Source organism: Scyliorhinus torazame, chromosome 6, assembly GCF_047496885.1.
Source record: "Scyliorhinus torazame isolate Kashiwa2021f chromosome 6, sScyTor2.1, whole genome shotgun sequence".
Lineage (NCBI taxonomy): Eukaryota > Metazoa > Chordata > Chondrichthyes > Carcharhiniformes > Scyliorhinidae > Scyliorhinus > Scyliorhinus torazame.
The window spans coordinates 18147386-18170099 of record NC_092712.1 but is presented as its reverse complement, the minus strand read 5'-3'; the positions used below and the strand labels follow the sequence as shown (position 1 = coordinate 18170099).

The 22714-nt window shown below is 50.8% G+C and overlaps 1 protein-coding gene across 2 annotated transcripts in view; it reads left to right on the top strand.

Moving 5' to 3' along the window:
* Positions 1-20871, top strand: part of LOC140424694 (cation channel sperm-associated auxiliary subunit TMEM249-like) — a 110571-nt gene extending 89700 nt beyond the window's left edge. For both annotated transcript variants that reach the window (XM_072507981.1, XM_072507979.1), the window contains exons 2-5: positions 6160-6260; positions 13349-13541; positions 18722-18813; positions 20056-20871. In XM_072507981.1, coding sequence (XP_072364082.1) covers positions 6160-6260; positions 13349-13541; positions 18722-18813; positions 20056-20211 — 542 coding nt within the window. In that variant the 3' untranslated portion in view covers positions 20212-20871. The remainder of the gene's footprint in view (positions 1-6159; positions 6261-13348; positions 13542-18721; positions 18814-20055) is intronic.
* Positions 20872-22714: the final 1843 nt, after the last annotated feature.

Sequence of the window (22714 nt, the reverse complement as noted above, 5' to 3'; positions counted from 1 at the left end):
ATCAACACGTCATCTAGGTAGACAGCAACACGTGGTAAACCTCTCAAAATGCCCTCCATAACACGTTGAAAAATTGCGCAGGCAGAGGATACTCCAAAGGGCAACCGTGTATATTCATACAGGCCCCGGTGTGTGTTAATTGTTACATATGGTCGGGAGGCAGGGTCCAGCTCCAACTGCAGGTAGGCGTGACTCATATCTAATTTTGTGAATGAGAGTCCGCCTGCAAGTTTCGCGTAGAGATCCTCTATACGAGGCATTGGGTATCGGTCGAGTCGGGAAACTGTTTTCACTGTAAGTTTATAGTCGCCACACAAGCGAACTGTGGCATCTGGCTTCATTACTGGCACAATTGGTGCTGCCCAGTCAGCAAAACGGACTGGCCTGATAATACCCAAACTCTCCAAACGAGTGAGCTCCCCTTCTACCTTCTCGAGCAAAGCGTAAGGCACTGGGCGCGCCCGGAAATAGCGCGGTGTGGCTCCTGGTTCAACTTGGATACGGGCTACGGCCCCTTTTATTTTCCCCAGACCAGGCTGGAATACCTCTGGGTATCGTCCTAGCACCTCAGTCAACCCTCCAGAAACTGTTTGGAGGATGTGCTGCCATTGCAACCGCAAATGGCGCAACCAGTCCCGACCCAACAGGCTGGGCCCATGGCCACGCACTACGATAAGTGGGAAACGCCCCTCCTGGCGTCCATAGACAACAGGGGTCATTGTAGTTCCTGCAATGTCCAGTGGTTCCCCCGTGTAGGTGGCCAACCTGGCCTGTGAGTCAGTTAGTGTAAGGGTCTGTATACCCTGCTTGATGCGGTCGAATGTCCTCTGGGCGATCACGGAGACAGCTGCGCCAGTATCCAACTCCATCTCCAGCAGGTGGCCATTGACCCGTACTGTCACCTTAATGGGGGCCACACGGGGAGCTGCCACACAATGCAACTGCAGGCAGTCGTCCTCCGTCTCCATGTCCTCAGGAGTGGTCGCCGCAGGTTCATCCACATGGAAGGTACGGCCTCTGGGCTGGTCCCAGTTACGGCCCCTGGGCTGGTCCCAGTTTCGGTCGGAATGACGGCGCCTCTGGCGTCCCCAGGACCGCCGTCCGCGACGGGGTCGGCGCCTACAAGTCTGACACGGACATGGCTCCTCATCCATTGGCCCTGGAGAAGGCTCCCTTCGGGGAGCAATGTCCGATGGCCACTGGCGTCGGTCTGGTCGTTGCCTCGCCCAAGGTACCGCAGGAGTGCGGGGGGACGTTTTTGGGCGGAAAGGGTTTCTCCCCAAGGCATGCACTTCCATTCCCTGTAGCTCCTGTACTCCTCGCTCTGCGCTCTCTCGGGACAAGACTATTTGTATTGCCTGTTGAAAAGTCAATGTTGGCTCCGCTAACAACTTTCTCTGGGTGGCCGCATTGTTAATACCGCAAACCAAACGGTCGCGTAACATTTCTGACAAGGTCTCACCATAGTCACAGTATTCCGCAATCCCGCGTAGCCTGGATAAAAAATCGGCAAGGGATTCTCCAGGGGTCCTCTCAGCGGTATTAAACCGGTAACGCTGGACTATCGTGGACGGGGTTGGGTTAAAGTGTTGCCCCACTATATTCACAAGTTCGTCAAACGTTTTGGTGTCCGGCGCAGCTGGGTACGTAAGGCTCCTAATCACCCCAAACATATGCGGGCCGCAGGCGGTGAGCAATATGACCACCTGGCGCTCGTTTTCAGTGATATTGTTTGCCCGGAAATAGTAACGCATCCGTTGCGTGTACTGGTTCCAGCTTTCCAGCGCAGCATCAAAAACATCCAAACGTCCGTACAGAGGCATGGTGTAATAGAAAACAACTTCCAACCTGTATCCAACAAAAATCCAGGGAGGTGGCTTCAGCAGTGTAGACAGCTATTCACTTTTACCTTCGTCGCCAGTTTTGTGAGGGCCACGAAGAATCCAGCACGAGTTTTAAGGATACAAAATAATAACGTTTATTTACTATAACAATATATACATAGCAGTAGCAGTAACAGTAACTTCCCTTGCTACATTCTCCTTCCTCTTGGTTCCTGGACTGGCCAGCTTATTTATAGTAGGAGTTTCTCCGCCCCCCTCATTGGGGAAGTTCATACTCCCATAGGATTGTGGGATAGTCATTAGTCCCCAGCCAATCGTCAGTAGGCAGGTTATAACACACATGGCTGCCTGTGAGAGGGCAGCCCTGTCCTGGGCCTCGGCAAGCGCCTGCTCGGAATGCTCCAAGCCTTGGACACGATGATCCATAGCCACGACCGTCGCCCGCAATGCCTCTGCCGTGTTATTCACCCTGGGGTAACACGAACTGCAACTGGATGCAGTAGTACTTGAAAGTAGACACCAAACTTTGATGTAAGTTCAAACACTTTATTGAACTTGCTGAGCAGTGCACACAGTTCGCTGTGGGTTTGACACTCTACTAATCTAAGCGTGCTTACTATAACTAACTTGACCAGACTAGCTCTGAGCCACGTGTAGAAGGTGCTAACTGATATATGCACCCTGACTGTCACTACAGTTGTCACCAGTGGAAAGATGCAAAGTGCTGATGCCTCGTGTGTTTTATAGTGGGAACGCCCTCCCCTCGTGTTCTGACTGGTGATTGGTTGTGTTCTGTCCTGTGTGTTGATTGGCTGTACTGAGTGTCTGTCACTGCCTGTCTGTATCTCATTATGTGCATGAGTGCCTATCATGACAGCCTCAACCGCGGACGTCCCCATGCAGTGTTGGCCTGGGTGGCATGCATGGTTGGCATCAGCTCCTGCTCTGCACATGGTTGAACTCTCCCATGAGTGCCTGCAGGTGCTGAATGCTCGCCGACAACCCCTCATGTAGCCCTGGCTCTGTGAATGTGTCCCCACAATCGATGGGACTGTCTGTTCCACGAGACAGAAACCTGGATGGCAGCTAGTCCCTGGGGTCGGCCTGCCCTCCGACCGTCCACACCCTCGGCTGGTCCTACCTCCACCAGCTGTACCGGGTCAGCTGTGTGTCCCAGGAGCCACTTCACTAAAGTGCCCAACCGAAGTGAGTGTCTCTGGGGTGGTGGAGAGTGTCGGGGCAGCTGTGATGGGAAGTCGGTGTCACCCTCCATGATGGTGTTATCATCACTGCCTGGCTCACGGGGAGGGGTGGGGAGTGGCCTCTGGCTGTGGCACTGGCTAGAGCGGAGGTCACCAGAACCGCCCCATCACCAGCAGCTCCTGCAAGACAAGAGTGATGATTAGACCGCAGGCTGGGCAGTGGTGGTGTGGGTGTGAGGGTGGTGTGGGTGTGAGGGTGGTGTGGGGGTGAGGGTGATATAGGAGTGAGGGTGGGTGTGGGGGTGAGGGTGGTTTGGGGGTGATGGTGGCGTGGGTGTGGGGGTGGAGGGGGGGTGGGTGTGAGGATGGTGTGGGGGTGAGGGTGGTGTGGGGGTGAGGGTGGGTGTGAGGGTGGGGGTGAGGGTGGTGTGAGTGTGAGGGTGGTGTAGGGGTGAGGGTGGTGTGGGGGTGAGGGTGATATGGGGGTGAGGGTGGTGTGGGGATGAGGGCGGTGTGGGGTTGAGGGTGGTGTGGGGGTGAGTGCGGTGTGGGAGTGAGGGTGGGGGAGGTGAGGGCGATGTGGGGGTGAGGGTGCTGTGGGGGTGAGGGTGGTGTGGGAGTGAGGGTGGTGTGGGGGTGAGGGCGATGTGGAGGTAAGGGTGGTGTGGGGGTGAGGGCGGTGTGGGGGTGAGGGCGATGTGGGGGTGAGGGTGGTGTGGGGGTGAGGGTCGTGTGGGGGTGGTGTGGGGGTGAGGGTGGATGTGGGGGTGAGGGTGGTGTGGGTGTGAGGATAGTCTGGGGGTGAAGGTTGTGGGGGTGAGGATGGGTGTCGGGTTGAGGGTGGATGTGGGGGTGAGAGTGGTGTGGGTGTGAGAGTGGTGTGGGTGTTAGTTTGGTGTGGGGGTGAGGGTGGTGTGGGGGTGAGGATAGTGTGGGGGTGAGGGTGGTGTGCGGATGAGGGTGGTGTGGGGGTGAGGGTAGTGGGGGTGAGGGTGGTGTGGGGGTGAGGGTGGTGTGGGGGTGAGGGTGGTGTGGGGGTGAGGGTCTTGTCGGGTTGAGGGTGGTGTGGGGTTGAGGGTGGTGTGGGGGTGAGGGTGGTGTGGGGGTGAGGGTGGTGTGGGGGTGAGGGTGGTGTGGAGGTGAGGGTGTTGTCGGGTTGAGGGTGGTGTGGGGGTGAGGGTGGTGTGGGGGTGAGTGCGGTGTGGGTGTGAGGGTGGTGTGGGGGTGAGGGTGGTGTGGGGGTGAGGGTGGTGTGGAGGTGAGGGTTGTGTGGAGGTGAGTGCGGTGTGGGGGTGCGGGTGGTTTGGGGGTGAGGGTGGTGTGGGGGTGAGGGTGGTGTGGGGTTGAGGGTGGTGTGGGGGTGTGGGTGGTGTGGGGGTGAGGGTGGTGTGGGGGTGAGGGTGGTGTGGAGGTGAGGGTGTTGTCGGGTTGAGGGTGTTGTCGGGTTGAGGGTGGTGTGGGGGTGAGGGTGGTGTGGGGGTGAGTGCGGTGTGGGGGTGAGGGTGGTGTGGGGGTGAGGGTGGTGTGGGGCTGAGGGTGGTGTGGAGGTGAGGGTGTTGTGGAGGTGAGTGCGGTGTGGGGGTGAGGGTGGTTTGGGGGTGAGGGTGGTGTGGGGGTGAGGGTGGTGTGGGGGTGAGGGTGGTGTGGGGGTGAGGGTGGTGTGGGGGTGAGGGTGAGGGTGGTGTGGGGGTGAGGGTGAGGGTGGTGTGGGGGTGACATATACCTCGTGCTGCTCGTGTACAGGGCGACTCCATTGTCCACTGGCATGTCGCCGGCTCAACTCCTGATGAACAGGGACCTGCGGACAACACTTCCAGCCATACACGTGCCCAACCGGGATCAACTCCCGGTGCCGCAGAAGTTGCAGCAGTTCCGAAACCAGCAAAAGCAGCGCTATGATGCTCATGCCACCGATTTGCCCGTGTTATCCCCGGCAGACACTGTCAGGATCAAGGTACCGGATGGTGGCTAGTCTGCTCCAGCTGTCGTTGTTCGACAGGCTGCGCCCTGCTCGTATGCTATACGTATAGCTGATGGTTCTGTTGTGCGACGAAACAGACGGGCACTGTGCAAGGTTGCCTGCCTGCAATTGCTTTCTTCTCCGTTTCTGTCCGTTGTTTTGCCACCTCCTGATACCTCGAACTACGAGGCCACCAGTCAGGCTTCCATCCCGCCTGTCTGGGCGCTGTCGTCCCCACCACCACCTCTCCGGCGGTCGACAAGGATCAGACGCAAGCACCAGAGACTGGACTTATGAACATTTGTTTTGTTTGCAATGTTCTGTTTTCTCACATTAGACAGCTGTCTTCACATGTAAATACATTCACATATGCCACCGCTTGTAAATATGTGTATATGCCACCACATGTAAGTACGTTCCCATATGCCAACAAAACATTTTTAAAAAGGGGACTTGTCATGATTTGCAGACATGCAGATAATGATATACAGACAGGCAGCTAATAAACACAGAGAACAGGACATGACCAATGAGCAGGCAGGACACTCAGGGGTGGTATCTCACTATAAAAGGCACGAGGCACTCACACTCCACCTCTTTCCACTGATGAACATCTACAGAGTGAGTCAGGGTGTATGTACAGTATCACACCTCCAGCACGTGACTAAGAGCTAGTCTGGTTCAGTCAGCCAGAGTAACCACACTTAGGTTAGCAGAGAGTCGAACTCGTAGAGAACTGTGCTACCTGTGCTACTGGTTCAATAAATCCGATTGAACTAACCTCAAGGTCTGGAGTATCTTTTGGTTAAAGCTGCAGTTGCAGCCTGTGTTATCCCAGAGTACATAACACAACACTCTCTACGTCCACTCTATCCAGGCCTCACAGTGTCCTATAAGTTTCAATAAGATCCCCCCTCATCCTTCCAAACTCCAACAATTTTACCAGCTGTCCATGGTGGGGTCTGAACCCACACCCCAGAGTGCTATCCTGAGCCTCTCGATCATAAAACAGTGAAATTGCCACTGCACCATCTTCTCTGTAGCTTTGCAGTGGAATCCCTGGGTAGAATAATTTTGTTCTGTTGTTGTGATGAACACCAGCTCTAATGTTTCTTTCTCTCTTCTTCTCTTTGCTGTTGTTGGTGGACCGCAGTCTATGAGCTCAGCTACTTAAACGATAACTTATGGATCGGCATTGCTATGTTAATTGTCTCGCTCATTGCATCCGCCCTTTACCTCTTGAGCTACATGATGGTAAGTTGTCACTTTCGTCAACAACAGAGGGTACAAGTTCCGGACTTGGTGAAGTAAAGTGTTTGAATATTGGCTGTTCACACGGAGTAGTAGAATGTAACTACTGGCTAACACCTGAGTAAAAACATGCTGGGGAGGTCTCGAGGGTCTGGATCTGAGACGGTTTTGGAACCTCCATCCACCCGCTCACTAATAATAATAATATAATAATCGCTTATTGTCACAAGTAGGCTTCAATGAAGTTACTGTGAAAAGCCCCTAGTCGCCACATTCCAGCGCCTGTTCGGGGAGGCCGGTACAGGAATTGAACCCGCGCTGATGCCTTGTTCTACATTACAAGCCAGCTGTTTAGCCCACTGTGCTAAACCGGCCCCACTACCAGTTGTTCCGACTCTGTGTCAGTCAAGTTAATTCAGGGGTCGTCTTTCCCTTTATTCCTTTTTATGGGATGAGGATGTGGCCGGCTGGACCAGCGGTTGTTGCCCATCCCTAGTTGCCCTTCAAAAGATGGTGGTGAGCTTCTTTCTTGAACCGCTGCAGTCCATGTGGTGTAGGTACTGCCATTGTGCTCTGAGGGAGGGAGTTCCAGGATGTTGCCCCAGCGACAGTGAAGGAACGGCGATATATTTCCAAGTCAGGGTGGTGAGTGACTTGGAGGGGAACCTCCAGGTGGTGGGGTTCCCAGGTATCTGCTGCTCTTGTCCTTCTCGGTGGTAGTGGTTGTGGGTTTGGAAGGTGCTGTCCAAGGAGCCTTGGTGAGTTACTGCAGTGCATCTTGTAGATGGTGCACACGGCTGCCACTGTTCGTCAGTGGTGGAGGGTTTGAGTGTTTGTGGAAGGGGGAGCAATCAAGCGGGGCTGCTTTGTCCTGGATGGTGTCGAGCTTGAGTGTTGTTGGAGCTGCGCTCATCCAGGCAAGTGGAGAGTATTCCATCACACTCCTGACCTGTGCCTTGTAGATAGTGGACAGGCTTTGGGGGAGTCATGGGGTGAATTACGTAGGATTCCTAGCCGGGTAGGGGGGGAATTCAGCGGTAGTATTCTTTTGTCTCCTGTGTACGTACTGTGTACGTTCCCTTGGCTGCAGAAAAATACTTTTCACTGTACTTCGGTGCATGTGACAATAAATATCAATCAATCAATCAATAATGCCATTGAATGTCAAAGGGCGATGGTTGGATCCTCTCTTGTAGGAGATGGTCATTGCCTGGCACTTGTGTGGCATGAATGTAACTTGCCACTTGCCAAATCTAGATATTGTCCAGGTCTTGTTGCATTTGGACACGGACTGCTTCATTATCTGAGCAGTCGCTGCTGAACATTGTTCTGTCATCTGCAAACTCAGTCAAATGCTGTCTTGATGTCAAGAGCAGTCACTCTCACCTCTCCTCTGGCATTCAGCTCTTTTGTCCATGTATGAGCCAAGGCTATAATGAGGTCAGGAGCTGAGTGAGACCGGCGGAACCCAAACTGAGCAATCACCTGGCTTGGTGGCAAGGGTAGAGTGGGGGATATGCCAAGCGCTGAGGTTATAGATTATGATCAAGTACAATTCTGCTGCTGCTGATGGCCCACAGCGCCTCCTGGATGCCCGGCCTTGAGTTGCTGGATCGGTTTGAAGCCTATCCCATTTAGCACGGTGGTAGTGCCACACAACACGATGGAGGGTATCCTCAATGTGAAGCTGTGACTTTGTCGCCGCAAGGACTGTGATCACTCCCACCGATACTGTCATGGACAGATACATCTGCAGCAGGCAGGTTGGTGAGGATGAGGGTTTTTCACTCTTGTTGGTTCCCTCACCACCTGCTGCAGTCCCAGTCTAGCAGCTATGTCCTTTAGGACCCGGCCAGCTCGGTCTGTGGTGGTACTACCAAGCCACTCTTAGTGATGGACATTGAAGTGCCCCCCACCCCGAGTGTATTCTGAGCCTGTGCCACGCTCAGTGGAGGAGTACTGATTCATCAGCTGAGGGAGACAGTACGTGCTAATCAGTAAGAGGTTTCCTTGCCCATTTCCAACCTGGTGCCATGAAAATTCATGGGGTCCAGAGGTGATGTGCAGAACTCCCAGGGCAACTCCCTCCGGACTGTGCCCCATCTCTGCTGGGCATGTCCTGCCGGTGAGACAGGACAGACCCGGGTGTCTGGGACATTATCTGTGAGGTATGATTCCGGGAGTATGAATACATCAGGCTGTCGCTTGACCAGTCTGTGAGACAGCTCTCCTATTTTGTCACCAACCCCCAGATGTTAGTAAGGAGGACTTTGCAAAGTCCACAGGGCTGGGTTTACTGTTGTCATGTTTGGTACCATGGCCGATGCTAAGTGGTCCTTCCTTCCTTCGCAATTGAACTCTAGAGGTGAGGTAACAGTGATTGTTCTCGATGTCAAGGTCACATTGAGCGAGTATGGCATCAAGGAGCCCAGCAAAATGTGGAGCCAGTGGGAATTAGGAGGAAAACTCTCCGCTGGTTGGAGTCACACCTGGCACAAAGGAAGATGGTTGTGGTGGTTGGATCATCTCAGCCCCAGGACATCACTGCAGGTGGTCCTCAGGGTAAGAGTCCTAGGCTCAACCATCTTCAGCTGCTTCATCACCCATCCTTCCATCATAAGGTCAGAAGCGTGGATGTCCATGGAAGCTGTCCATGTCCAAATGCAGCAAGACCTGGACAATATCTCGGATTATGCTGACAAGAAGCAAGATAGATTCATGCCACACAAGGACCAACAAGGGAGAATCACCCCTTGACATTCAATGGCACTAACACCACCACATTCGCCACTATCAACATCCTGGGGGTTACCATTAATCAGAAACTGAACTGAACTCTCCATATCAACTCTGTGGCTGCAGCAACAGGTCAGAAACTCAGAATCATGCGATAACTAACTCACCTCCTGACTCCTTAAATCCTGCCCACAGTACCTGACCATAAGACATAGGAACAGAAGTAGGCCATTCGGCCCATCAAATATACTCCACCATTCAATGAAATCATGACTAATTTGATATGATAATCCTCAACTCCAGTTTTGCGTCTTATCCCCATAACCTTTGATTCCCTTACTGATTAAAAATCTGTCTATCTTAATAACCCAGCCACTACAACTCTCCGTGGTAAAGAATTCCACAGACTCATTCCCCTCTGAGAGAGGGTCCATCATCTGCAAGGAACAAGTCAGGAGTGTGATGGAATACTCTCCACTTGCCTAGGTCAGTACAGCTCCAACAACACTCAAGAAGCTCAACACCATCCAGGCCATAGCAACCCCGCTTGATTGGCACCCCATCCACAAACAATCACTCCCTTCACCGATGACAGCCGTGTGCACCATCTACAAGATGCACTGCAGCAACTCACAAGGTTCCTTAGACAGCACCTTCCAAACCCACGACCACTACCATCTAGAAGGACAAGAGCAGCAGACACCTGGCAACCCCACCACCTGGAGGTTCCCCTCCAAGTCACTCACCACCCTGACTTGGAAATATATCGCCGTTCCTTCACTGTCGCTGGGACAAAATCCTGGAATTCCTTCCCGAACAGCACAATGGGTGTTTTTGATGTGGGCAGTTAGGGATGGGCAATGAATGCTGGTCGAGTCAGCGAAGCCACCATCCTACAGATGAACAAAAAATGGTTTGGTCTCCATAACCCAGAGGCTGGTTTAGCACAGTGGGGTAACAGCTGGCTTGTAATGCAGAACAATGCCAGAAATGCGGGTTCAATTCCCGTACCAGCCTCCCCGAACAGGCGCCGGAATGTGGCTTTTCACAGTAACTTCATTAAAGCCTACTTGTGACAAAAAATTATTATTATTATTATATTTTAGAAGGCAGTTTGAAGCAGTTCAGAGAAATTTGACTTGACTGATTCCTGAATGAGGTGGAGTGCTTGGAAGTGCATGATTAAATAGGACTGAGTCAGCACGGCTTCGTCAAGGGGAAATCATGTCTGACAAATCTGTTAGAGTTCTTTGAGGAGGTAACAAGGAAGTTAGACAAAGGAGAACCAGTGGACGTGATTTATTTAGATTTCCAGAAGGCCTTTGACAAGATGCCGCATAGGAGCCTGTTAAATAAGTTAAGAGCCCATGGTGTTAAGGGTAAGATCCTGGCACGGATAGAGGATTGGCTGATTGGCAGAATGCAGAGAGTGAGGATAAAGGGGTCCTTTTCAGGATGGCAGCTGGTGACTAGTGGTGTGCCTCAGGGGTCAGTGCTGGGACCACAACTTTTCACAATATACATTAATGATCTGGAAGAAGGTACTGAAGGCACTGTTGCTAAGTTTGCAGATGATACAAAGATCTATAGAGGGACAGCTAGTATTGAGGAAGCAGGGGGGCTGCAGAAGGACTTGGACAGGCTAGGAGGGTGGGCAGTGAAGTGGCAGATAGAATACAATGTGGAAAAGTGGGAGGGTATGCACTTTGGAAGGAGAAATTGAGGCATAGACTATTTTCTAAATGGGGAAATTCTTCGGAAATCAGAAGCACAAAGAGACTTGGGAATCCTTGTTCACAATTCTCTTAAGGTTAACGTGCAGGTTCAGTCGGCAGTTAAGAAGGCAAATGCAAAGTTAGCATTCTTGTCAAGAGGGCTAGAATATAAGACCAGGGATGTACTCCTGAGGCTGTATAAGGCTCTGGTCAGAACCCCCATTTGGAGTATTGTGGGCGGTTTTGGGCCCCGTATCTAAGGAACGATGTGCTGGCCTTGGAAAGGGTGCAGAGGAGGTTCACAAGCATGATCCCTGGAATAAAGAGCTTGTCGTATGAGGAACGGGTGAGGACTCTGGGTCAGTACTCGTTGGAGTTTAGAAGGATGAGGGGGGATCTTATTGAAACTTACAGGATACTGCGAGGCCGAATAGAGTGGATGTGGAGAGGATGTTTCCACTTGTAGGAAAAACTAGAACCAGAGGACACCATCTCAGACTAAAGGGACGATCCTTTAAAACAGAGGTGAGGAGGAATTTCTTCAGCCAGAGAGTGGTGAATCTGTGGAACTCTGCCGCAGAAGGCTGTGGGGGCTAAATGTGTCTTTGAGACAGAGATAGATAGGTTCTTGATTAATAAGGGGATCAGGGGTTATTGGGAGAAGGCAGGAGAATGGGGATGAGAAAAATATCAGCCATGATTGAATGGCGGAGCAGACTCGATGGGCCGAGTGGCCTAATTCTGCTCCTATATCTTATGGTCTTCTGGTTAACCTATGAGGGAAGGTTAGATCTGTTGGGCCTGAATGAGTTTAGAAGATTAGAGACGATCTCACTAAAACATGAAAGATCCCGTGGGAACGAGGCAAGGTGGATGCTGAAAAGATGCTTCCCCTTGTGGGAGAGACGAGAACCAGGCGACACAATTTAAAAACAAGGAGGCTCCCATTTCAGAAAGCAACGAGGAGATTTGTTTCTCTCTCGTGACTCTGTGGCACTCTCTTCCCCAGAGAGGAGTGGAGGCTGTGGGTCCTTGAACTGTTTTGAGGCTGAAGTCGAGGGGTCTCGGGGGTGAGGGGAAATTGGAGTTGAGGTCACAATCTGATCAGCCATGGTCTTATTGGGTAGTTGAGGAGGCTGAAGGGGCTGAATGGCCTGAGGTCTGGAATTCGCTCCCCATTAAACCTCTTTGCCTCTGTCGTCCTTTATTATGTCGTGGCCTAACACTGGGGAATTCCGAGGAACAAAGGGACCTTGGCATGTTTTTCCATAGATTTCTGAAGGCAGTTAGGGCAGCATGGTAGCACAGTGGTTAGCACAATTGTTTCACAGCTCCAGAGTCCCAGGTTCGATTCCCGGCTTGGGTCACTGTCTGTGCGGAGTCTGCATGTTCTCCCCGTGTGTGCGTGGGTTTCCTCCGGATGCTCCGGTTTCCTCCCACAGTCCAAAGATGTGCAGGTTAGGTGGATTGGCCGAGCTAAGTTGCCCTTAGTGTCCAAAAATTGCCCTTAGTGTTGGGTGGGGTTACTGGGTTATGGGGATAGGGTGGGGTGTGGGCTTGGGTGGGGTGCTCTTTCCAAGGGCCGGTGCAGACTCGATGGGCCGAATGGCCTCCTTCTGCACTGTAAATTCTATAATTCTATGATTAATAGGGTGGTGGAAAAGGCATATGGGACACTCGCTTTTATCAATCGGGGCTTAAATTACAAAAGCAGGGAGGTCATGTTGGAGTTGCATAGGGTGAGGCCACAGCTGGAGCACTGTGTGCAGATCTGGTCGCCACATTATAGGAAGGATGTGATCGCACTGGAGGGGGTGCAGAGGCGATTCACTAGGATGTTGCCTGGGATGGAGCATTTTAGTTATGAAGAAAGGTTGGAGAGGCTTGGGTTGTTTTCAGTGGAGCAGAGAAGACTGAGGGGCCACCTGATCGAGGTGGACAAGATTATGAGGGGCAGGGACAGGGTGGATAGGGAGCAGCTGTACCCTCAGTTTAAAGGTCAGTTATGAGGGGACACAAGTTCAAAGTGGGGGGCAGAAGGTTTGAGGAAAAGCTTTTTTACCCAGAGGCTGGTGACGGTCTGGAACGCGCTGCCTGGGAGGGTGGTAGAGGCGGGATGCCTCCCATCCTTTAAAAGGTACCTGGATGAGCACTTGGCACGTCTTAACATTCAAGGCAATGGATCAAGTGCTGGCAAGTGGGATTAGGTGGGCAGGTCAGGTGCTTTTCATGCGTGGGTGCAGACTCAATGGGCCGGAGGGCCTCTTTCGCACTATTATTCTGTGATTCTGCCATTTAACACTATCCTTCAAACCTGCCTCTCCTGTCCTAATATCCTCTGTGACTTGGTAGCACCTTGGGATGTTTTCCTACTTTAAAGTAGTTTATGAACTGAAGTTGAGGTTGTTGCTGATGGGGTGATGACGTAGGGCCGAGAGGAGGTTGGTGTGGAGCATAAACTGGCATGGACTTTGATGGGCCAAATGGGCAGTTTCTGTCCAACACGCTGAACATGAAGGAAGATAATGAGTGGAAAACATTTTGAATAGAGGCCGTAACCATTTTGTAAAGAGGAATAAAAGTGTCCTTTCTGCCTTTCTCCCCTCCACAACCCTCATTTTCTCCACTTCTGATATCCAGGGCAGCATGCAGTTTGCTGGATTCTTCATCTTCCTGATTCTGTTGGGCCTATGGCTCATTATCACATCCATAGGCAGGAGGAACCTCATCATCGACTTGAATGAGAACACCTATGAATTCTACATCCACCGTTACCTTCAGCACAAGGGCACCCTGGACGAAGTCTACATCAGGCTCACCGCTCAGAAATCCGGTGAGTGCAATGAAACTTTGTGCTTCACGTCTCTGACTCCATCCAGCGCTTGGCTCAGTAAACTCAGCTCAGCCAAGAAAGAAGCCAGGCCACTGACCGACCTGTTGATGCAGTTCAGTGCCCAATGTGCGTCTTCTCCGAGAAGCAGGTCCTGCCCCTGGCCTTAAACCAGAAGCTCTGGGTTCAAGTCCCGCCCCTGAACTTGGTGCGTTCCCAATGTGGCCAGTCAGGTTGAGTATCAACCTGTCCATCCTTCCAACACACATCAATGACAGGCGGTAAGAGTGGGAGGGATTCCTCGTCACCCATGTGATGGAAAGAACATTGGACACTCTACCATGACTATCCGCAGCTGCAGACCACAACATGCATGTAAACGTGTATGTTGTCACAGTCACTCGGACTCACCACCTCCCGAGGAGAGTGTTGTCCTGTACACTGTTTGCCAGTCACACTGTGGCTAATTGAGAATCTTTGTGTGGCTAGTGGGAATCTAGAATAGGCACATAAAGATGTAATTAATTCAAAATTACAGATGTGACTTAAATGAGAATCCAGATATTGTGATTGAGAATCCAGCTGTGAATAATTGTCAGTCCAGGTGTGGATAAGTAGAACTCCTGGGCACTTCAGATACCCAGATGTGATTAACTGGGAATACAGATGTTGTTAATTGAGACACTGGATTGGGTTCATCTGGAATTTAATTGGGAATCCAGAAGAGGACACGTGCATTGGTGATTATTAAATAAAAAATAGACACTAATATAATAATAATAATAATCGCTTATTGTCACAAGTGGGCTTCAATGAAGTTACTGCGAAAAGCCCCTAGTCGCCACATTCCGGCACTTGTTCAGGGAGGCCGGTACGGGAATGTGTGTGTATTCTTGTTTTCATGGATTGCGCATGTGAACTTTTAACTTTTCTGTGTGTTTATTGGTAAAGTGGGGAGCCTGAAAACAGTGTGCAAATGTTTACTTTGGCTGTTGCGACTGCTTTAATTCCTTGGGCATTGAATGGAGATGTTTGTTCGATAAATACGTACACAAAATGGACCCATGTAACGTGAATTTTAAACTAAAATTAGTGCATGGGAGTGAAACAGCACTGCCTTGGCTATTAAAGAACAAAGAAAAGTACAGCACAGGAACAGGCCCTTCGGCCCTCCAAGCCCGTGCCGACCATGCTGCCCGACTAAACTACAATCTTCTACACTTCCTGGGTCCGTATCGTACTATTCCCATCCTATTCATGTATTTGTCAAGATGCCCCTTAAATGTCACTATCGTCCCTGCTTCCACCACCTCCTCCGGCAGCGAGTTCCAGGCAACCACTACCCTCAGTGTAAAAACCTTGCCTCGTACATCTACTCTAAACCTTGCCCCTCACACCTTAAACCTATGCCCCCTAGTAATTGACCCCACTACCCTGGGGAAAAGCCTCTCTGTCTATGCCCCTCATAATTTTGTAGACCTCTATCAGGTTGCCCCTCAACCTCCGTCGTTCCAGTGAGAACAAACCGAGTTTATTCAACCGCTCCTCATAGTTAATGCCCTCGATACCAGGCAACATTCTGGTAAATCTCTTCTGCACCCTCTCTAAAGCCACCACATCCTTCTGGTAGTGTGGCGACCAGAATTGAACACTATACTCCAAGTGTGGCCTAACTAAGGTTCTATACAGCTGCAACATGACTTGCCAATTCTTATACTCAATGCCCCGGCCAATGAAGGCAAGCATGCCGTATGCCTTCTTGACTACCTTCTCCACCTGTGTTGCCCCTTTCAATGGCCTGTGGACCTGTACTCCTAGATCTCTTTGACTTTCAATACTCTTGAGGGTTCTACCATTCACTGTATATTCCCTACCTGCATTAGACCTTCCAAAATGCATTACCTCACATTTGTCCGGATTAAACTCCATCTGCCATCTCTCCGCCCAAGTCTCCAAACAATCTAAATCCTGCTGTATCCTCTGACAGTCCTCATCGCTATCCGCAATTCCACCAACCTTTGTGTCGTCTGCAAACTTACTAATCAGACCAGTTACATTTTCCTCCAAATCATTTATATATACTACAAACAGCAAAGGTCCCAGCACTGATCCCTGCGGAACACCACTGGTCACAGCCCTCCAATTAGAAAAGCATCCTTCCATTGCTACTCTCTGCCTTCTATGACCCAGCCAATTCTGTATCCACCTTGCCAGCTCACCCCTGATCTCGTGTGACTTCACCTTTTGTACTAGTCTACCATGTGGGACCTTGCCAAAGGCCTTACTGAAGTCCATATAGACAACATCCACTGCCCTACCTGCACCAATCATCTTTGTGACTTCTTCAAAAAACTCTATCAAGTTAGTGAGACACGACCTCCCCTTCACAAAACCATGCTGCCTCTCACTAATATGTCCATTTGCTTCCAAATGGGAGTAGATCCTGTCTCGAAGAATTCCCTCCAGTAATTTCCCAGCACTGACGTAAGGCTCACCGGCCTGTAGTTCCCTGGATTATCCTTGCTACCCTTCTTAAACAGAGGAACAACATTGGCTATTCTCCAGTCCTCCGGGACATCACCTGAAGACAGTGAGGATCCAAAGATTTCTGTCAAGGCCTCAGCAATTTTCTCTCTAGCCTCTTTCAGTATTCTGGGATAGATCCCATCAGGCCCTGGGGACTTATCTACCTTAATATTTTTCAAGACGCCCAACACCTCGTCTTTTTGGATCTCAATGTGACCTAGGCTATCTACACACCCATCTCCAGACTCAACATCCACCAATTCCTTCTCTTTGGTGAATGCTGATGCAAAGTATTCTTTTAGTACCTCACCCATTTCCTCTGGCTCCACATATAGATTCCCTTGCCTATCCTTCAGTGGGCCAACCCTTTCCCTGGCTCCTTGTTATGGGCCCTTGTTGTGGGCCAGGGCTTAGAAACGCAAAGTTTGTGAAGCTCACCTGACCGATAACTTTTATGTTGAATTTGGTGAGGATGAGCACAAGAACCTTCAGGTGTGATTCATCCGACTTCCTAGACACTTCAATCAAAACAAAGAATGTAGTTAACATTTATAAAACAGTTATCAAGAATTTGTTGTCAATGACAAACATGTAAAAACTCACAACAGCTACAGTAATCTATGTATATAACTCTTAATGAATCCCCCTTAGTAACTGTTCCAATTCAATACAAAATCCAATAAACCAAAACCCCTTTCAAGGGCGTGGCCCAGCACACTGTACTCTCACTTGAATGAGACGGGTCCTTTCCCGGAGATTCCAGCCAGCAAATTCAAAACTCCTTCCACAAAGCAACTCTAGCTTTAAAATTACCAAGGCAGGTTGCCGCACCCAATGTGCTTACAGTTCACTGGAGCAGCTTTGAAATAAAAACAGAGAAAACAAGGAAAACGCTGCTTCTTTCTTCTGCAGTTAAAAACCAACAAACCGAAACTGAAACGAAAGCACTAAACCCCCTCTCACCTGACAGCCACAGCCCAGCTCCACCCACAAATGACATCACTGAAGCCGTGCGACACGCCACGTGATAAGACAAAACCTTTCTTAAAGGGACACTCACTATAATTATGGCTAGTCAGTGATTGCTATTGGAAAACAGGTTGGAGACAGCACATCGTTAACCCTGCTGCCCCCCTCTTTATTCACTGATGAGACGTAGAACAGGAGACAAATATTTCTGCACTTTATAATCTTTTATTTACAGAGATACATATCACAAGCATACGCCTCCAAACTGAACAACCGCAATTTTAACATAATAAAAGCAAAAGATTACAGATGCTGGAAATCTAAACTAAAAACAGAAAATGCTGGAAAACCTCAGCAGCAGATGGCAGCATCGGTGGAAAACATTTTGAGTCCAATATGACTCGTCTTCTGAACTGTTAGCCATAATTTCAGTCTGCTCCTAAGTATAGAAACACAAGTTAATGGCACTTCCTCGATACAATTAAATACTCAATTAAAATGCAATTAACAGTGGGTCTTGGAACCAGAGCTGGCATCCAAAGGGCAGCTGGGACCTCAACATTTTGGGTAAGTTACATCATGTCTTCTCGCAGAGGGTGGGTGAATTTGTGGAACTCGCTGCCCCATAGTGCGGTGGAACCTGGGTCATTAAATGGTTTCAAGAAGGTGTTAGATATATTTCTGATTTTAAAATGGGCTGAAGGGATATGGGCAACAGGTGGGGCGGTGGATTTGAGAGCAGGAAGAGATCAGCCGTGATCTGATTGATTGGCGGAGCGGGCTCGAGGGGCTGAAATGCCCATCTCTGCTCTGAATTCCTATGTTCCTCTGTTCACCCAACCTAATAAAAGATGGATTGTGCAGTGACTGGGCAGGGATTGATGGATGAGGGTAGGGTTCATGGTTGGGTTGGTGGATGGCTGGAGTTGTGCCCATCGTCAGGTCCCTGAGCTGTGTAGTCAAGAAGGCATACGGCATGCTTGCCTTCATTGGCCGGGGCATTGAGCATAAAAATTGGCAAGTCATGTTGCAGCTGTATAGAACCTTAGTTAGGCCACACTTGGAGTATAGTGTTCAATTCTGGTCGCCACACTACCAGAAGGATGTGGAGGCTTTAGAGAGGGTGCAGAAGAGATTTACCAGAATGTTGCCTGGTATGGAGGGCATTAGCTATGAGGAGCGGTTGAATAAACTCGGTTTGTTCTCACTGGAACGAAGGAGGTTGAGAGGTGACATGATAGAGGTCTAAAAATTATGAGGGGCATAGGCAGGGTGGATTGTCAGAGACTTTTTCTCAGGGTAGAGGGGTCAATTTCTAGGGGGCATAGGTTTAAGGTGCGAGGGGCAAGGTTTAGAGTAGATGTACGAGGCAAGTTTTTTACACAGAGGGTAGTGGGTGCCTGGAACTCACTGCCGGAGGAGGTGGTGGAAGCCCGGACGATGGTGGCGTTTATGGGGCATCTTGACAAATACATGAATAGGATGGGAATAGAGGGATACGGACCCAGGAAGTGTAGAAGATTTTAGTTTAGACGGGCAGCATGGTCGGCGCAGGCTTGGAGGGCCGAAGGGCCTGTTCCTGTGCTGTACTTTTCTTTGTTCTTTGTTCTGTGGAAGGAGGGTGTTGGATGTAGCCTTTCCCACTCTGTGTTAGATAACTATCGATCTTCTCCAATGGCGTTTTCCAGGACAGGGCAAGTTTTACTACAAATTAATCCTGAATGGTACTTACATTGAAGTAATAAGTCTGACTGGGATCAAGTTCTCCACCAATCGAGAGGTAACTTTTATTTGTATTTCTATGAGGTAAATATACACCAAAAGTCATAAAGTGCCATTAAGAAATTAGCCCTCAATGGGTCTGCTGGTTACAACAGATCAGGTGTGAACCTGTGCTGAGTTAGACAGGAACTATGTACTGATCTAGCTCCAAAAACTCTTTTCTTGCTCCATTACTTCGAACACAATGCCCTTGACACACGGTCCTCATTCTTGCTTCATAGGAAACGCTGGACAGAAATATCCCAGACCCATCTAGTTTGTAGATTCTTAGAACCCCTAGAGTTCAGATAGAGGCCATTCGGCCCATCGAGTCTGCACCATCCCTCCGAAAGAGCACCCCCACCGAGGACCACTCCCCACCCTAGCCCTGTAACCCCACCTAACCTTTTGGACGTTAAGGGGCAATTTAGCGCGGCCAATCCACCTCACCTGCACATCTTTGGACTGTGGGAGGAAACCGGAGCACCCGGAGGAAACCCACGAGGAGAAAGTGCAAACTCCACGCAGACTGTCACCCAAGGTCGGAATCGACCCTGGGACCCTGGCGCTGTGAGGCAGCCGTGCTAATCACTGTGCCACTCGCTGTCCATCTTCTGCTATCTTGATAGTCACATGATACAACAATAATGGCCTTATCAATTAAACATGGTGAACAATAGCTATCAATGAGTCTACAACAGAGCCAGACCTGAGGTGAGGACTGACTCCAATCCAGCCCCCCGCTCCAGTGGTGGAGAGCTTTGGGATCCATGGGTCCAAAATCACTTGTTCCTCTCCAGTACATTGTACTCACCGCACATCATGTCTCAAATTACCTACTTACTGGATCTATTTTTATTCTTTCATGGCATGCCGCATCAGGGCACAAGATAAAATACCAGAGGAGGACATTTAAAATTGGAATGGACCGTACCACCAGGAGAGTCTGAGAATTCAGACTCGTTCCCTTCTGCGTTGGCTCACCTCACCTGAAGCAGCCTTGATGGGCACTGAAGGGGTCAGGTTTGAAGTTGCCCTTCGATGGGCCTTCATGTGGTTGGCCAGCTCACCAGCTCAATTGGGCAAGGCGGTGGGAGAATTTGGTGCATGAATCTGGGGCCCACCGTAGCGGACAGGAGCCCAGTGCCCTCTGAGCGGGATTGGCGGGGTCCAAATTTTTCAGTCGAGTTAAATTCATTTCCCAAAAAAAAAATGCCACGCCTCAGCAGATGATAACAATTGTTCCTTTTTTTTTCTCCAGAAGCTTGAAAAGCTAGGAATGAGGCTGGCTGCCAAGTTAAATTTGAACTACTTCGATTGTGTGGATTTAACAACCAAACATGTCATCAGGCATTGGCCTCAGCACAAATCCAAAGACACAGCAAAGGAAACAAAGGATTGGGATTTGTGTGTTTAAGAGCATCTTATAAAAAGAGAGAGAGTGCTGCTAAGTCAAAGGGATGTTCCTCCTGATCTTTGAGATGCAATCTCCAATCTGCAATTACCGTTGCTTTCCCGGGTTCCTTAAAGCCTCATAACTCAGGAATCACTTCCAGAGATATGGGGAAATGTAGTACACTTCTGCAGTTTTGTAGATGGGACATTAATTACTAAGTAAGACGGGATCCCGGGCGTCTGGGCTGATAGGAGGTGAGCTTCAGCCGCCTGTCTCCTTCGAGCCTGCCGTTCTGTCTCACATTCCTCTATACTTCAGAGCGCATAGTCCCAGGGCGGGATTCTCCGAAATGGAGGCAGAGTGTCCGTGCCGTCGTGAACGCCGTCGCGTTTCACGACGGCATGAAACGGGCGCGGGCACGACCGATTCTGGCCCCCACAGGGGACCAGCACGGCACTGGCGCGGTTCACGCCGCTCCAGCCTCCTTTCCCGGCACCCACTGGGCGCCGCGCCAGCCCGCGCATGCGCGGGGGACTTCCTCACCGCGCCGGTCCCGACGCAACATGGCGCGGGAGTTCAGGGGCCGGCCGCCTAACAAAATAGGGTCGGGGCTGGAGAGGCTGGCCCACCGATCGGTGGGCCTCGATGGCGGGCCAGACCCCCTCGGAGGCCCCCACCCCGGTGAAGGAGCCCCCCCCCCCACAGGCCGTGTGTATTGTCTGCACCGTAATGTATTATATGTGTTGACTGTTCTCACTCGTGCGTTCGGGGGCATCTCTCAGGAACATCTCTCATTTGTCTCCAACCGTCAAGGCCCTAAGCTCCGAAATTGTCTCCCTAAATCTCTCTGTCTCTCTATCTCTCGTCCCTTCGATGCTCCTTATTGTCTTTGTGGCTTAGTGACAAAGTTTACTTGAGAACATTCCTGTGAAAAGTATTGATTATAATAAAGGGCCCATTTAAATACAAATAGCTATCAGTGGATTTGTCTTGTTCAAATCACTTCCTTGGGTACCTCCCTGCCCCTGCGTGTAGGGTTATCCATTAACAGTTCGGCCCAATTTCCTGTGGTCAGTTTATTTCTCAATCCTTTGAAGTTTGCCCTGCACATTCTTAAAACCCTGCCAGTTTTCTGCTCAAATCACATGTCAACCTCAAATCATATCCTATTCTCAAAATAGTCGCTGATCATGGAAGCTGTTGATTTATTTCTGGTTCATTACTCATTACGGAATCTAGTTTGACATGTTCCATTGTTTGTTTTAAACGTATCGCTCCGGGAACTAGTCCTCAAAGCATTCCGCAAATTCAGTACCTTTGAGCTGTTGTGCTAAGAGGTGTTACAGACAGATGAAATAGGAACAGAGGTATACGACTGTTTAAGACAGAGATGAGGAGAACTTTCTTCACCCAGAGAGTGGTGAGCCTGTGGAAGTCGCTGCCACTGGAAGTAGTTGAGGGGGAACCAGTGTGGTCGGGGTGGGGAGGCGTTGTGATTGGCGGGGGGGGGGGGGGGGGGGTGCAGAATGGGGGGTGGGAATTTGGTGAGGATGAGGGCTTTCCTGGTCCTCCGGGTTTGTCGGACCCTTGCCGTCACCCGTCACCTTCCCTCTGTCCTCCGGCTCCTCCTCCGGCTCCTCACCAGGCTCGTCCTCCAGCCATTCCCGCTCAGACGAGGCCGCATGCCCCTCCTCTCCTCCTCCTCCAGCATGTCGCCCTGCTGCTGTGCCAGGTTGTGGAGGGCACACCAGACCGCCACAAAGCGGAGACCCTCTGGGGGGGGGGGGGTGCACTGCAGTGCGCCACCCGAGTGGTCCAGGCATCGGAACGGCATTTTCAGCAGTCCGACGCGGTCCGATGCACCGCTCAATCACAGCGTGGACCTCGTTATAACGGGTCTCCATTTCAGTCTCCGGCCTCCGCACCTACCTCATCAGCCAAGACCTCAGCGGGTATCCCTTGTCCCCCACGAGCCAACCCATCGTCCTTGAAAATGCTGGGTGATCTCTGAGCCCCAGGATGTATCTGTCATGCAAGCTTCCTGGGCAGTGGGCAAACACGTGCATGATACGAAGGTGGTGGACGCACACAATCTGAGCATTCAGGGAGTGGAACCCCTTCCATTCATGAAGGGCATGCCCTGATGCCCCAGTGCCATCGATTGCCCTCTGGACCTGGGGCATCCCGGCGAAGGTGGAGAATCCTGCAGCCTGGGCATCTTGGTGGGCCTGGACCAGCTCAGAGGTGACGAAGTCTGACGCCGGGGCTAACAGAGCACCTGTGTCCTCCCGGATGTACCTGTGGACTGTAGATTGTGAAGTGCCACACAAGTCCCTGCTTGAACCCTGGAATGAACCAGTGGCATGAAGGTTGAGGGCTGTGGTGACCTTCACAGCCACTGGGAGCGGGCGTCGTCCTCCTCCACGGGGTGCCTATTCCGTGAGGACGTGGCACAAGTGCCGCACTGTCTCACTCCTGAGACGGAGTCTCCTGCGGTAAATGCTGTCCATCACCTCATTGAAAA